Below are 16,805 nucleotides of genomic sequence, written 5' to 3' on the forward strand. Positions count from 1 at the left end.
TCTTAGACTTGCTTTGTTGAGCAGGCTGGCCTTGAACTCACAAAGATTCACCTGCCTCTGCTTCCCTGAGTACTGGGATTAAAGGCGCGTGCCACCCCAACCCGCTGAGGGAGGGCTATTAACAGACCCATGCTAGTGGTTACCTAGATGGAAGGCACTATTCAAAGCTGACAAACATGACAGCTACTAGGCAAACCTGGGCTATTACAAAAACAATTTTAGCATTAACTTACCGCATATTTGCTCTCCTTAATACAAAAGAACTTGGTGTTCATAAAATGAGGTTGCTCATGGAACTTTCGGTCATTTGCTTTGACTTGCCACGTGCAGTCTTTAAAAGGGAAAGAGAAAAGAATTGTCAGTAGGAATGAGGGTTGCTGGGAAAGGAATCAAAGTGAGGTCTGTAGAGTGGGCTCTAATCTACTGCAGACATGATGCCTTCTTCAAAGAGGCCATTGGGACACCAGCAAGAACGGAGGATGGTGTGAAGTTCTCTGTGGAAGACAGAAATCTACAGCCATAGAGCCTGGGGTGGAACCTGGAACCTGTGATGGGTGATCTCAATTGCCAATTTGAGCTGATACTGGGGTCTAGAATCACACCAGAGACAGGGCTCTTGGCATGCCTGTGTGGAATTAACTTGATTACATTAACCGATATGGGAGACCTACATTAACTGTGAGCACCCCATATGGGCTCAGGTGGGAACCCGAATAAGGAGAAGAAAGGGAGCCTAACACAGGTGTTCATGCTTGCTGAATGGCTGTGGCTACAAGGTGAATGGTTGCCTTATCCTCCTACTGCTGGGACTTTTCTGCCAGGATGGACTGTACCCGTGAACTGTGAGTAGAAATAAATTCTCCTTTCTCTTAGGGTCCTGTTGTTTAGGTATTTTATCACAGCAAAAGGAAAAGTTAAAAAAAAAAAAAAAGACAGATCCCAATCTCACAATCCTTGGAAAGAATCAAACCTGCCAACAGCTTACTCTCAGCCTTTCAGACCAAGAGGCCAGGAAAATACATGTCAGATGTTTAAGTTACTGTCTGTGGTTCTAGCAAGTGAATGCCCCGCTTGTGGCTTGGCCAGTTGCTCATGGACCATTAGCTTTCTAAAACAGCAATCTAAACAGAATGGAAACAAACCTGCCAAAGACCCAGAAGTTTACAGCTATATTAAAATTTCAATCCCATGGACTTGGTTTCTAATATTTACATTACTTTAAGCAGTTAGTGAATGCATAAACTGCAAGTGAGGGTATCACCAGCTAGGCCCACACCGCTGAATCAGGATCTTGGACTGGGCTTGCCTTCCCTTGGTGACAAGCCTGTCATCTTTCCAAGTTCATTTCATGCTGCTGTGATATCTGAATTCCAGGGAACTTTAGAAAGTTCATAGCATCTCTGCTACGGAGGAGAGCATTTCTTGTCCAACAGATGTCTCCTTAAACACCTCTCATGTCTACCATACCATGCTGCTAACTCGATTTTTCCCTAGGGTCCACTGTAGGGTTCCCTGTCCACTCAGCAACATTCCCCAAATCTGAGTCCTGTACTGTACACGAACAGAGAAAGGTATATGAGTAACAAGCATACGTACATCCATTTCTCTGTGCTCTTGGCTGCGGATGTGATTTGACGAGTCGTTTTAAGTTCCTATCACTGTTTTGTTTTTGTTTTTTTGTTGTTGCTGTTGTTTTGTTTGTTTGAGTTTCCTGCTATGATGGATTGTAACCTGGAGTTGTGAGCTAATATAAATCACATATTTGATCTCCTTTATACAAAAATAACTTTATGTTGATATCATGAGGTTGGGTGTAGAGTTTTTGTTTTGTTTTATTTTTGGTTTTTTGAAACAAGGTGTAGCCTTGGCTGTCCTGGACTTGCTTTGTAGACCAGGCTGGCCTCGAACTTACAGAGATCTTCTTGCCTCTGCCTCCCGAGTGCTGTGATTAAAGGTGTGTGCCACCACACTCAGCTGATTGTAGAACTTTCATTAATTTGCTTTGTCTTACCATGTGTAATCTTTAAAAGGGAAAGAGAAAATGTACATAGAAACCCATGTCATGGGTTTGTGTCAGAGTATTTTTGATCCCAGCAATGTGAAACCAGGGCACCAATCTTTCCCACCCTGTAGCCAATGTCATTTCTAAGCCAGCCTAGTGTCTGGGGTAGAGGCTTTTGGTGACAACACTATTCTAATCTCCCTGGATTCCTGTAGCTGTAGGACTCTTCACACCTTTGCTACAAATACAGGCATGTCCATGGGTGACTACAGCTGGAATGGCCTAAATTCTGATGTGGTCCTTCATGGTAGCCTCATGAAATATATGTATTTCCCCTGTAGCCCAGGATATCTTTCCACTTGCCTGCAGGGCTACACAGATACACAGGAAGGAGCTAGTGAGAAGCTTCTTGGATAGTTGATGTTCCTCATATTCATAGCCAAATGTCAGTGCCCCTCAGGAAGGCATGCCCAATGCCAATCCAAGATCATGACTTAGAAGTGTGGGGTTAGCTGGTGATACGTTTCTTTGCAGTTTATTCATTCAATAAGCATTTAAAGCAACATACATATTGGAGACCAAATCTTTTATAAACTTCAAGTCACACTCTGACATTGTTGGAGACTTGTGGCTGCCTCCCCTCCCACACCCCAGCTTAGTCATGCTCAGCATAGCCAATGGCTGGTTGAACCAATGACACGACTTCTAACAGTAGACTTAAGGACCATGTTCTCTTGTGGCCTAACTTGTACATTGATCATGTCTGATTGTTCCAATATGGATAGCACTGCTCAGACACTGGTGGCTTCATGATTGTAGCCATCCCTCTAGGACATTGTCCCCTCTGAACATGCTGAACAAGCCAGAGTAACACTCACTGACAGTAGTCCTTTGGCTTCTCTGTTGTTGAATCTTGGAAATCACAATCCTTAAGTAGAAGGTGTGAATGTCACTAGCCATCACATTCCAGGAATAGTTGCCCCAATCTGAACCTCATTTATATGGCAGCCTTTAACCTTTAAAGTCTTCTGTGACCATCCCTTTGTCAGTACCACTCCCAAGGCACACCATTTATTCTATCTTCTGCCTGCCGCCTCTTTGGCAAGGACCACTCCATGGGTCTTCAACTGGTGCAGCTGACCCTGTCCCTAGAGCAGAGGCAGACATCTGCTTTAAGACATAAGGAATGAAGATGTGCTCATGAGGACAGACAGAAGTCAGTCCCTCCTTCACACTTACCCTACATTGTGGCCAGGCCACTCACAGGGACAGCAGTGACCACTGCTGTTTTATCCACACCTTATCATGGGTACAGCATCCTTCTCCCTGCTCTGACTGGTTCCAAGGAGAGCCTGGGGCATGCCAACTTTATCCTTGAATTCCTCACAAGTCCTCCAATGTGTCTGGAACATTGTAGTACCAAAAGTATCTACAGAATGGACTGGAAATGCTAAATTCATAGTTCAGCCTGCTCCCTTTCTGTATCAGTTGGTGCCCTATTGCTGAAACCCAGCACTCGGTGGGAATTTAGGCTCAAGGGACCTTCCAACATTCATTTAGCAATGAAGCTGCATCTCCTGTGTTTTGTCTTGTTCTTCTACTCTGGGCTTCTACTTCCCTATAGTATGTCAGCTTTGTAGATAGCATGTTCCATACCACATGTATCCATGAAGATAACATGTTCACATATGTGCCAAGCGTGGTGCTTAGTGGTTAATATTTTTATTGTATAGCTTAGGACACTGAGCCATTGGCAGGATCAGTAAGATGAGTGTTGGCATAAGACTTAGAATCTAGCTGGTCTGTCTGAGCTCCAAGTGTAGCCTGCCCTCCACCTCGCTGTGCTGGCACATGATCTCCATAGCACTCTGGCCAGCAAGAGCCAAGATCACATATGAAAACAGAATCACCTTTCCTCTGTTACCCCAAAGGGCCATGCTTGCTCTCCTGCTATGGAGGTGCAAATGTCTTGCTGCCATGAAAGCGTAAAACATGGATGTCATCAGTTAGGAGTTAGGTCACAGGCAGCATCCCTAGGCATTGAATTGTTCATCCACCCGCAGGGAGATGACCTTCCCTTGAGTGACACAAAAGTGGGTAGGTCAAGTTTTGATGAAACTAACGAGTGTAACATGCCACTTTGGAAGGGAAAATAGAGAAAAGGGAATTCATGAGTAAAGGGATTGTAAAAACGATCAGTCCCGTGGCAATTGTAGAAATTGAAGCCAACTTACGAGAATACTTCATCTGTTTAAGTGACTCACTTTTCATCTTCCTACTCCTTAGGAAACACAGATACTACTATAAGAGATCAAGTGCAGACGGCCAGAGAATGCAAATAATGAGCCTGGTGACATTTTTGAAATCACAATACCATTACTGAGTGTCTCCTTGTGTGGTTCGGCTGCCACTCATCAAGGTAATCGTAAGTGTTGTGTTATGACAAGTGGAAATGTTCCTGGCGTCTTTCAAGCTCAAGAGCAATTTCATCAAAAGGAAAAATGGAAGTGGAAAGTACAAAAGCAAGCCATGAGTACTGTGATAAGATCTATAATCAGAATACTTTTTTCCCACCCAAAGGAGAACTCTAAGGGGAAACTAGCTTTAAAAAGACACCTCTTAGGAGAATCTGGACTCCTTTCTATTTTGTGACAGTTGGCAAATGTATCTGACTTTCATTATTTTTTTTAAAGATCTATTACTTCTTTTTATTATATGTGTATTGGTGTTTGTCTAGATGTGTGTGTGTGCACCACATGCATGCCTGGTCCCCACAGCGGCTAGCAGGGCCCATTGGACGTCCTGGAACTGGAGTTACTGACAGTTGGAAACTGCCATGTGGATGTTGGAGCTCGAACCAGGGATCCCTGCAAGAGCAGAGAGTGCTCTAAACTGTTGAGCCATCTCTCCAGCCCCTATTATTTTATTCTTTAAGATGGGGGGTGGGCGGGGCAGGTCTCACTACATAGCCAAGCTGGCTAGGAGCTCCTTATCTTCCCGACTCAATCCCCTGAGTGCTGGGCTATGGTGCTATGGACCACATCCAGCGACATGAGCTTTTAAGGTTTTATCTGAGGTCAGTGATGATGTGACACAGCCCATGCACTGGCATGCCAAAGCACTGCTGAGCATACTGTACTACATTTCAGGAAGGGAAGAAAACTGGACAGGATTCCCAGAGAAGAAAGAAATGGTCAGTGTGAAGGACTGAAACTCAGAAACACTCAGGAGGAGCTTTGTACGGGGTGGGGCATGCCTGTAGCTGCAGCAGTTACCAGGGACCCTGGAGCAAGAAGAGCAAAAGTTACCAGCTAGGGGCTGGAGGGATGGCTCAGCAGTTAAGAGCACTGGATGCTCTTGCAAAGGACCTGAGTTTGGTTCCCGAAGTCACGTAAGTGTTCACAACCATGCATAACTTTAATTCCAGGGAACCCAAAGTCACCCTCTGACCTCTGTGGGCACCAGGCATATATATGCCATGCATACATACTCGCACAACCATAGGCATGAAATAAAATAGATAAATCTTTAAAAATTAAAAAAAAAAAAAAAAAACAAGCTATAGGCCAGCTAGCCTGGGCTATACAGTGATACCCTGTTTTAAAAACAAAAACAGCAATGCAGTGGTAGAGCCTGCTTTTAATCCTAGCACCCAGGAGGCAGAGGCAGGTAGAGCTCTGTGAGTTCGAGACTAGCCTGGTATCCAGAGTGAGTTCCAGGACAGCCAGGCTACACAGAGTAATCCTGTCTCAAAAAACCGAAACCCAAAGAAAACTAAACCATACAGCAACAAAATCCCAAGTAAGCAAAATAAAAAACCAACAATGAAACAGCAGCAGACAAGCCTAGGAGGAAAGAATAAGCCATTCTGTGAGTAAGCTGAGCATAATGAAGTTTCCTGCTGTCCTATAGAGTGCCAGTTCCAGCCTGAATCCCCTTCTATAATGAAGGCCTTGACAGCCAGGTCAGGAACTTAGTCCTATCACTTGTACCCTCTGTAGTCTGTTTTCATTTGTATGCCTTAAGCAAAGGGCAACGTCTTACTCCATGTACACGCAGTGAGGCATGCCAGAGATGCATCTGGTCTCTTTATTTTATGTGTATGATAGCTTGAGGGGCCTGGAGAAAGTGTCCCGTGTGTCTGTATCTGAGGTTCAGCCACAAGAATCCCTCAGCTGCCTATATAGTCAAGGCTCTTGTTTGGCCTGTATGCACAAGCAATTGCTGTCTCTTCATCTTTGGAGATTTGAATGGTATTACAACCAAAGACCATAAAAAGATATGTAGATGGTAATCTACAGTCAAATCTACTTACAGAAAACCCTTAAAATATCTCTATTCCAATACCCTTAATGAATAAATCAACTTTTTAATTCAATGCTAGCTTTTGCAAAATTAATGTGACAATAAGAATTTTAAAAAATTATAGTAATCAGAGAAGTTCTCAGAGATTAAAAGCATTTGTTGAGGGACTGGAGAGATGGCTTAGCAGTTAGGAGTACTGGCTGTTCTTCCCAAGGATCCAGATTCAATTCTCAGCATCCACATGGCTCTGTTTCTAACTCCAGTTCCAGGGGATTTGAAGGGGAGGAAAGCATTTAATGCCAGCACTAGAGAGACAGAGTCAGGTAGATTGCTGTGAGTAAGGCCAGTCTAGTCTACAAAAAGAGTCCAGGACAGCCAAGGCTATACAGAGAAATCCTGTCTTGGAGGGGGGAAAAAATGCTTGTTCCTGCAAGGGCCTGAGTTTGGTCTCTAGTACCCCCAGGTGACTTACAGGCATCTGTAACTACAGTTCTAGGTGATCTGATGACCTCTTCTCACTTTGTAGGCACTGAATGAACATGGCACACATACATACATGTAAGTCCATATGCTCATACATATAAAAAATTTGAAAAACTCAGAGAACATTTATTAATGTGGGTTGAAATGCTGTGTTAACATGCATGCCTTTAGCACTTAGGGTGTTTACCTTTTGGACACATTTTTATTATACCAAATTGTATATTTACACCAAAATAATAATTTGCAATCAAAGAAAACACCTTGTCCCATTTTCTAGAATAGGAATATTGACAAAATAAAGAGAAGAAATTATAAATTTATGAGAAACAACCTCAAAAATAGATCTTTAACATATAGTCCTGTAGTTGGATGCTAGACAGATAATCAACCAGAGTTGTGGCTACAAACCAACAAGGCACCTGTCTGGGATGCATGTCATAGCAGCTGCATGTGGATCAGTGTCACTCCACACTCTGCTAAATGCTTGTCACTGATGCATCTAAGCACAGCTACCTGATGTCCGGAGCATTCTCACAGATGCCAAGTGCTTTGATCAGTGCCATCTGGCCAAGGAAGTCAGCATGGCTGAGTCCCCATCCCCTTTACTGTTTTGAATTCTCATTTACAAAGCCACCAAAGAGGAGGAGCCAAATCACCCCAGAGAGACATGGGTACAGGACACAGGCAGGTAAGTCACACAGACACAAAACGTAAACAGTTCTTTCACAGAGAAGATACTGAACATCATCAAGGAAAAATGCAGTGTTCATAGAAGTAGCATTTTTAAAATTTTATAATGCCAAAATTCTGGCAAAGTGTAAAGAATCTCATGGCACTCTGAGTTAAAAAGTAAAGGACTGGGTCCTCTGGACAGCCTCTGTGGAGAGCAATTTGACTGACCTTGTCTCAAAAGTTGCACCGTCATGGGTGCTGACTTCTAAGACTAACCCTCCATGTATGTGCTGCTCTGTGGGGGAGCGATGCGTGGTGCAGAACTTCTCAACACAGTCAGGTTTTCCAAAGATTAGGAATAAGCTAAACGCCTCCCAGGAGCAGTTGGTTAAACATTCACAAAATGAAAGCCTAAGTTGAGAGAAAAGAAGCAAAACAAAACAAATGAGGTGGCTCTACATGGATGGCAGGGAAATTTTCCCCATCACATGGCCAACTGACAACTGACAAAGGCAGACAGCATCTGCTACTGTATGCTTTCAGCTACCAGGTGCACAGAAGCAATACATGGTGTGGCTGAACGCTCACACATATCCCTGGCTACACAAAGCAAAAGGTATGTAACGGTTTGTACATATCCATATGCGCACTACATACCTCTAGAAGGAACTATGAGAAACTAGGAAGAGCAAGTTTCTTTTCAGAAAAGGATGATTCACAGCTGAGGAAGAGCCAGGGAAGGGAGAGTTTATTTTCACTCTCTACCCATGCAAATTAGATTCATTTGCATATATTATCATTAAAAATATGCTTATGGTTCTATTCTTTCAACTTGTGTAGCCATGGAAATAAGTATAAATATGCCTTAAAATACTTTTGAATAAGAATACACATTTTATAGCTCTACACTGATAAGCATAAAGTTCAAAAGCATACAGAGCTAAGTTACACTATCGAAAGACATGGGTTCAGATAGCAAAAAAAATAAAGAAAAGAAAAGAGGTTGTGGCTATGAAAATAAGGGTGGGGCCAGACGATGGCTCAGAGGACAAAGATGCCTGCTGCCAAGCATGACCACCTGAGTTTGATCCCCAGGCCCACATGTTGGAAGAAGAGAACTGACTCCTACACATTGTCCTCTGATCATCACACATGAGCCATGGCACACATGCACTCACACGCCTACACACACACACACCAAATACAAACAAACAAATAAGTAATTTGATAATTTAATAAAAATGCTTTAAAGAAAAGAAGGATGGAGGTTTGCTTTGAGCACACAATTAAAGAAATTAAAATTCTCCAGGCTATCAGCCATATGCTCATGCTTGATATAGAGACAGTTCCACATGTTCATGAAATAACTATTTGGCAGGGCATTTGTGTTCTCTGTGGTTTTTAGAATTGTAAAATACATGAAAAGAATGACACCAAAGCCAGATGTGCACCCCGTGTGTTGGCTTATAATCCCAGAACTCAAGCGGCAGAGGCATAACCAAAGGCAGAGGGATGGCTGCAGGTTTAAGTTCAGCTAGGACTACCATCTAGTTAGCAAGTGTGGATATGGAGTGAGACCTCTGTAGATCAAGCTTAACCTCGACCTCCACAAACCCAACTATCCAGCCAGTGCAGGGAACACAGAGATGCCTAAATACCCAGACAATGAGATGGCCATGTACTAAATGTAATGGTGGATACTTGGTGGTGTGGGAAGTCTAGTCCAGCCAGGATCTGGTGGAAACATGTTTGGAATAGACGCTCCTTGTATTGACTATTGTGTTTCCGGTTTTGCTTTTGTCTTCTGAGGTGGGAGAGTCTTGTAAAATAATATAAACATTTTTTCTATTATCTCCCAAATAATGACATGGAGACCTATTAGATTTATTAATAAGCTTTAAAGCATGACATTGATCTAGTCTAACCTGTCTATAGTAGTTCCTAGCCCCATGTTACTTGCCATCTTAGTCTTGCCTTGGCTGTTTCTGCTCTATCTGACTGGTCTGTGCTCATGGCGACCTCCTTCCCTCTGCCCCTTCTTCCTTCTTCTCTGGTCCCGCCTCCTGCCTTCTCTGATCAGCTATAGGCCGATCCGCTTCTTTATTAACCAGTCAGAGATGATGGAGAACAATTTCTACACAACAGTGAGGCAGGAGATTCTTCATAGAAATGGCAATGCGCACATGCAGACTGAACCCAGATCTTAGGACCCAGAAATCAGCATCTGGATACACAGTGCACAGGGCCATCCCCCTGGCCACCCCCCCCCCCCACATTGGCCAGGCTGATTTTGAGTTTATCACTGTTCCATCTTAGCCTCTGGACTACATGAGGCAATGGTCCAGGCTTGCATGATTCTTAGAAGCTCATAAACATGCCGGTAAAGGAAGCGGAGAAAGGTCCATGGGGCATTTCATGGAAACAGGATGTTATTAGCAAGAACACAAAGCTGAACAGCCTGGCTCACATGTGAAAGGCTGGGTACTGCAGGACCACAGAGTGGCTCCCAGGAGGAAAAGACAGGCAGCTAGGACCCCGAAGGTGGTGGGGCCTGGGACCCCATGGCAACACATCATCAGAGGGTTTTAGAGGGAACACCAACATGGTCCAATGGAACTTTACATCAGGATATATTTGAAAGGAACAAGACAAGTGGGAGAAGACCAGGGCCGTCATTAAAGGAAGCGTGAACAAGGCCCAAGCAGAGCTATGGTCTTAGAAACAGAGAGGAAACAGCTTCAAGAGCTATCTTGCTCTTTCCTGCAATGAAACCAAGAAGAATTAAAAATAAAAATGGGGGAGGGGGGAAGGGGGAAGTAACCCAAGACAAACTAGACTCACAGGCCCAGCCAGCACACAGCCTTGGAAAGGTGGAAAGTCTCTCAACACAAAACCCTACACTTAAATATTAAAGCATTATGTAGTTCTCCTCTCTCTCTCTCTCTCTCTCTCTCTCTCTCTCTCTCTCTCTCTCTCTCTCTCTCTCTCGCTCTCTCTCTCTCTCTTTCTCTCTGTGTGTGCATGTGTCTGTGTCTGAATTTGTGTCGTATGTCTCTGTGTGTATGTATGTGTGTCTGTGTGTAGGTCTGTGTGTCTGTGTACGTGTCTGCCTGTACGTCTGTGTGTTCTGTGTGTATATGTGTATGTGTGTCTGTCTGCATGTGTGTGATTCTCTCTCTGTGTGTGTGTGTGTGTGTGTGTGTGTGTGTGTGTGTTTTAAAAAAAACAGCTAGATTGTGCAGATTTAGAGCATGAGCTTTGGTATTGATGTCGTCTATGGCCACATTGTCCTGATCCTGTAAGATTCCAGAAGCGGAGCAGGTCCAGGCATGGTTAGTAACTGAATGGGAGGTGACAGTGTCCAAGGGTTAGACAGACCTGGGGCCAGTGCGATGTCTCAGCAGGTAAAAGTCCTAATCTGATGGCCTGAGTTCTATCCCAGGGCCCACAGGTAGAAGGAGAAAACCAACCCTCACAAGCTGTCCTCTGACTTATAAACACACAAACACAGACACACACAAAGACTTTTTTTTTTTAAAGAAACGAACCTGCCTGATTGAGTGTGGGGAGAGGGACCTAGTTGAGGGGTTGTGCTGAACTGAAAACATCTATGAGACCTGTAAATGGGAACGGCTGGTAAGGACAGCAGACACAGTCAGCTAGAGGCACAGACGTGCTGCTGCTGAGGGCAGGAGTGCCAGAGGAGGAAGGTTCTTGTCTTGGCCTTAAAAGAGAGACAGATTAGCCAGCCGTGTTGGCTTCCCTATGATGAGAAAAGGAAAGTCAAGCAGACAACACGAAATTTCCACTTGTGAATGTGTGAAAAAAAAAAAAAGAAAGAAAGAAAAAGAAAGAAAGAAAAAGTGTCTGATTTAGTGCATCGTCTCCTCAGATCTCCGTGTTTCAGTGGGCCGGATTTAACTGTATTTGAGATATGAATACAAATTGATTAATAGGTCCTCTACACTCCCACATCTCCAGTTATAAATCTTTCATGCAGGTGTCCTTGTCAGCAAGTGTCCGGCTGTACTGAGTTCACGAATGTTATATCCAGCTTAAATTCTGCCAAGAGCAGAGACATATCTTCCACTCACTAGTAAACACTCCACCTTAAACATTGCGTAACTATTGAATATTAAATAGTCACCCTAAATACTGCCCACCCAAATACTGTCTGCTAATGGCCATTTTGGTCTTGAAAAGAATCAGAACAAAGTTCCAAGTCAGAAGAAAGTTTTAAAGAAACACAGTCAAGGGATAGAGAGGTGGCACAGTGGTTAAGAGCACTGGCTACTCTTCCAGAGAACCCAGGTTCAATTCCCGGCACCCACATGGCAGCTCACAGCTGTCTGTGACTTGAAGATCTGACACACACGCACGCATGCACGCATGCACACACAGTCAATTGCTATTATTTTTTGAGAGGGATCTCACTTTGTATGCTGGCCTGGAGCTCGCTGTGTACACCAGGCTGGCTTTGAACTTACTGAGATCCTTCCCCCTCTGTCTCCTGAGTGCTAGGACTAACGGTGTTTGCCACCACGCCTGGCCTATAGTTTCATGTTTTTGAACACAGAGAACAAACCAGCCAGTCAAGTGGCTGGCTACAAAGTAATGAACGAAGCTGCCAGCTGTGGGTAACCTGATCATCCAGGAAGGAAGAGATGACCAAGCCACACCAAGGGACAGGAGAACCGGCTGGCGAGGATTCTGTGTACAGTACAATATTTCTCTGTGATAAGAGCAGAAGGAAGAGGGAAGGGCATGGCCACAGAGAGGCAGCCATGAGGGGGGGGGGCTACTGTTTATCTTGTGCTATTATTTTCACCCTGAGAAGCTCCCAAGACCTTCAGGATAGCATTTACAGTAATTAAGCACAGCTGCCGGACCCCCGATGCCCATCACTCAAGCTTCAAGGGTTCCGTTCAGTACCAAGAACCCTAGCTCCTCTGAGCTCCTCTTCACTCACTGGCAGTCTCTGCTGCCTCATTCTGGGGCATGTTGGGAACCAGTCACCTGCCTCAGTCAGGTGAACTCATCTCCAAGAAGCCTTTGGTACACAGACTTTTCTCTGACACAGCTCGATTTGGTCCCTGTGCTGATGTACCCTGACATACCCACAGACACCTTCTTTTCACGTGCCAGCTCAGGGCCTGGGAAATCTAGAACTAGCTCTGAATAGGAAGATGGCACCCCAGGCTACAACAACATCCCTTGATTGACTAGGACATAGATGATCTCCAACCGGTCATGCCAATTGTTAAACTGCCCCAGGGTAGCTGCCAAAAAGAGAAGGGTGTGTGCGTGTGTATTTTTTCCTGTGGCACCAGAGGCTTGTTTTCAGTTCCCCAATGTGCCGTCATCAGGACGCTCCCTCCTGCCACAGTCTCTGTCTGTGATCTTCATGGGAGTGCTCTTCTTGCCTCATCAACCCTTCATCTTTCAGATGACAGGCCAGTATCAGAAGGATGCCCCCGGGATACAACAGGAACAGATTCCCTGCTACAGATCAAAACACAAGTCACCACCTAAGTGACCTTTTCAGTCTCACTGAAAGCTTTAGTGTTATCCTTGCGCGAGCTCGCGCGCGCGCGCGCGCGCGCGCGCGCGTGTGTGTGTGTGTGTGTGTGTGTGTGTGTGTGTGTGCTGGTGGCTTCCTCACGGAAGGCTGTATGAAAGCAAAAGCCTTGGGGTAGCAGAGGCAGAGAAGATCCCAGATTAAAACAACCCATTGCCAATACGAGGAACTGATCCCCGGGAATGCTGGAATTCATCCAGCTATCTATCCCTCCCTTGCTCATGGATTTGGGTGGGAGGACTCTGTTAATAAATGACCCTGCAGTTTCGGTCTGGGAGCCCAGAAATGCAAATGCCCCAAGGGGAAAAAAGAAGGGGTCAAGATGAAGATCTGCTAATAGAAAAATGAGGCAGGAGCTGAGGGTGAGGGGAAGGCAGTTAGGACTTGAAGAGAGACTAGGAAAGAACTTCCAAGTGGGAGGTGACAACAGCTGATATTCATTAAAGTCCTTCACACCCGTTTCTGATTTAATTTTCATAATCACCCTAAAACATGCCCTGATATCAGTCCCATTTCACAAATAAGGACCCCGAAGCACAGGGAAGCAGGGTCTTTTTCCTTAAAGCCAGACAGTGAGAAAATAGTGAAGGCAGGACTTACAGCTACACAGCGTGCGCCTGAGGTCTTCCCTCTCAGAATCCACCACACACTTGGCCTTCTCGACATGCATTTGGGCTAGTACATGAGCATTTTTAATTTATATTTTTTAAAAATGTGTGTGTGTGTATGGATGTGTGTATGTGTGTGTGTGTATGGATGTGTGTATGTGTGTGTGTGCGCACGCAGACAACTTGAGGGAGTCCGTTTTCTCCTTCCAGCAAATGGGTTTTGGGGATCAGACTTGGTGCAAATACATTAACCTGCTGAACTTGGCCTATGATGTGGGTCTAAAGGCTGAGTTCGTCACAGGGTAGTTTGCAGACATAAACAAGGGCATGCAAAGAATGGAAAAGGGGGTGGGGTGGAGACGGAAGGAGGGAGCCAAGGGTTTTCTGAGGGGGGATGTTAGAAACTCTGGCACCAGAGGAAGCAGAGGTGGGAAGGCAATGGTTGATACAAAGGTCAGTGGGCTTGGTGGTCGGGTGCCTGGTGACCTTTAAGCAAGCATTATCTGTGGAGGCAGGGAGCCCACAGAGGGGAAGAACCCAGTGGGATGGGAGCATGAGATAGTTGATAGTGGTTTGTAGAAGCCTTGGCCATGAGAACTCTAAACTGGAGCATGCCGTGCAGAAGGTGGAGTTTAGGTTAGAATGTGGCTCCAGGGGCATAGAAGCTTCGTGTAGATGGGGAAGCCAGCAGGGGCTGGAAGGCAAGACAGGACTTACCAGATAAGCCAGCTGTGAAGGAGGTGGGAGGCAGTGTTCACACCCCATTCCTAGGCTCAGAAAAGCCCAAGTTTGCATCAGCCCAGAAAGTCTCTCCAGAAGACGCTTCTTTCCAAGGCACTTCCAGAAGGTAAAGAATTATTACCCAAGGAGTTGGAATGAGATTTCCATGTTTCCAGCGTCAGGGGCAACCGTGCCTGGGGTCCTCCAAAGCCCCTGTCCTCATGCATTCACTAGCAAGCATCCCCTGGTTGCTGTCTACCCTTGCTCAAGGCAAACAAGAGCAAGGCTACCTCAGTGAATACCGTGAGCTTATCTCTCCTGGCACATTCTAGCAGCATGCTAGCACTTGTTCTCCATTTTTTTTTTTTTTTTTAAACAGCACACAGGAATGGCTCTTCAAAGGAAAGGAACTTTCAATGGGTCTCTTAAAACTCTTGTTTAACATGAGTTTAACAAGAAAGCTTAGCTGGCTGGGAGCATTCTCCTGATTTAAAATAAGAAAACAAACTGCGTGACAATGATGTCATCCAAGAAATAACTGTGGCTGCATCACAGCTAGGCTGTGGTGTCACTGCCTCCAGGGTGGGTCATAGCTTTACTCTTGCATCCTTAAGAGCTAAACTGTTTGTAGCCAAGAATCCATGACGTTCAATATTAAGGAAGACGGACAGCAGTTTAAAAACAAAACCACCACAGCCAAGATAGGTCAGAGTTACATTAATATGACTGAGAAGATGACCTAGAAAGAACTAAAAATAAAATAAAATAAAATAAAAAAATAGGGAAGCAGACCGGAGAAAGGGAGATGGTCAGTTGCAGAGTAGAGCTGCAGGGCAGCAAAGAAATAGCAACACAGAGGCCTGGCACCTACTAAATGTCCTTCTGTGCTTAAAAATTGATAGGCAAAGTCATTTGACAGACGTTTTAAAAAATGAGAACCAATAAATTCCCCCTAGGACTATAAACCAGACGAATGAAACAAGAACAAGTGGATAAAGGCGGCACCTGCCACAAAGCCTGACCACCTGAATCCAATCCCCGAGACCTATGTGGGATGAGAGAGCTGACTACCAGAATGTTCTCTGACCTCCACATGTGTGCTATGACATGCATATACATCACATGCGTACACACTCACACATGTACATTCACACACACACACACACACACACACACACACACACACACACACACACACAGTGTCAAACCAACTTATATTTTTAGAAGGCCAAGCTCCATCAGTGGCCACAGAACAAGCAAAACAAATCTATGAATAAGATTACCCGTCATCAAATGGTCAGCAAGGGCCCCTGACCACCACAAAGTCCAGGCTGAATTGGAAAAAAACAGAAGACATGTTTGTACCTATGATGTGCTTTTCCAACATTTCTGTGGGCACCCAACCCCAGTCCCTTCATTGGACCATTTATCTGACTGTGTGGCCCCAGGCACAAACTGCAAAATTTGACCTTCACCCTACAGATACAGACTCCTGCCAACTCCCAAGATATCTACACACTGCAGAGATTCCGAGATTATGATGCCAGGTTGGGCCTTAGAGGAAGGAATGAGGAAGAAGCATGTTTTGTTTTGTTTTTTAAATTCACCCCAGGCAATCAGCTAGAACTCCCAGTTAACTTGCTGTCAGGCTACTTCAGCTTTGTCCCCATTCCACCAGTACCAGTTTGGACCTGTTGGAACAAGAGGCCACCTTCCTGTTCTGATCAATATGATTTCATTTTAATCTTACTCAAAGATTCTGAGTTTCATGTGTTCTATTTTGGGCAGAGAGCCCATAAGTGCTCAAGAGTGTTAAGGTGATGACGGGAGAAGCCACAGATCTAACCCATTTGAGTGACAGGAAAGCTGGTGGGCAGATAACCCGGGGTCTCGGAAGCGGTGGTGGGATGGGGCCTCTTAAAATCCTTTTGTAGACACAGACACAGATAGGCGGACGGACAGACAGACAGACACAATAAGACTGTAACCCACCAGGGTGGGGGAGTTAGGGCTGGAGAGTGATCCAATCTGACTAGAATTAGAAAGAAATATCATTATAGAAGTGGGATTATGGGCCCACCCCTTTACTTTCTTTGATCCTTTTTGACACAGGATCTTGGCATGCAGCCAAGGGTGACCTGGGACTGACTGGCTTTAACCCCGTGATCTTTCTACACTAGCCTCCTGAGTTCTGGGACTACAGATATGTGCCCCTACCCCTGGCACTTGTCACTTTCTACAGGAAAAAAGTTGTTCAGGAGTAGGAGGAGGCTTAACTAGGTGCAGACCACAAAAAAAAAAAAAAAAAGTCAAGTATTGGGCAGAGAGTGGCAGGGAAGAAAACAGAGGCGTGTGGAAAACCTTGAGGGTAAAAGACGGGGAGGCAAGACTTCAAGGGAAACAGTGGTTCTTATACTAAGCTGGGGAGGCCATGTGG

At 45.0% G+C, this 16,805-nt stretch overlaps 1 protein-coding gene across 1 annotated transcript in view; it reads right to left on the bottom strand.

Annotated features, from left to right (window-relative positions):
- The window catches only part of Atp8b1 (ATPase phospholipid transporting 8B1), a 128,503-nt gene that overhangs the window by 52,597 nt on the left and 59,101 nt on the right, over positions 1 to 16,805 (bottom strand). Inside the window, exon 3 of the mRNA XM_051163434.1 lies at positions 234 to 331. Coding sequence (XP_051019391.1) covers positions 234 to 331 — 98 coding nt within the window. The remainder of the gene's footprint in view (positions 1 to 233; positions 332 to 16,805) is intronic.

This window comes from Acomys russatus, chromosome 20 (genome assembly GCF_903995435.1).
Source record: "Acomys russatus chromosome 20, mAcoRus1.1, whole genome shotgun sequence".
Lineage (NCBI taxonomy): Eukaryota > Metazoa > Chordata > Mammalia > Rodentia > Muridae > Acomys > Acomys russatus.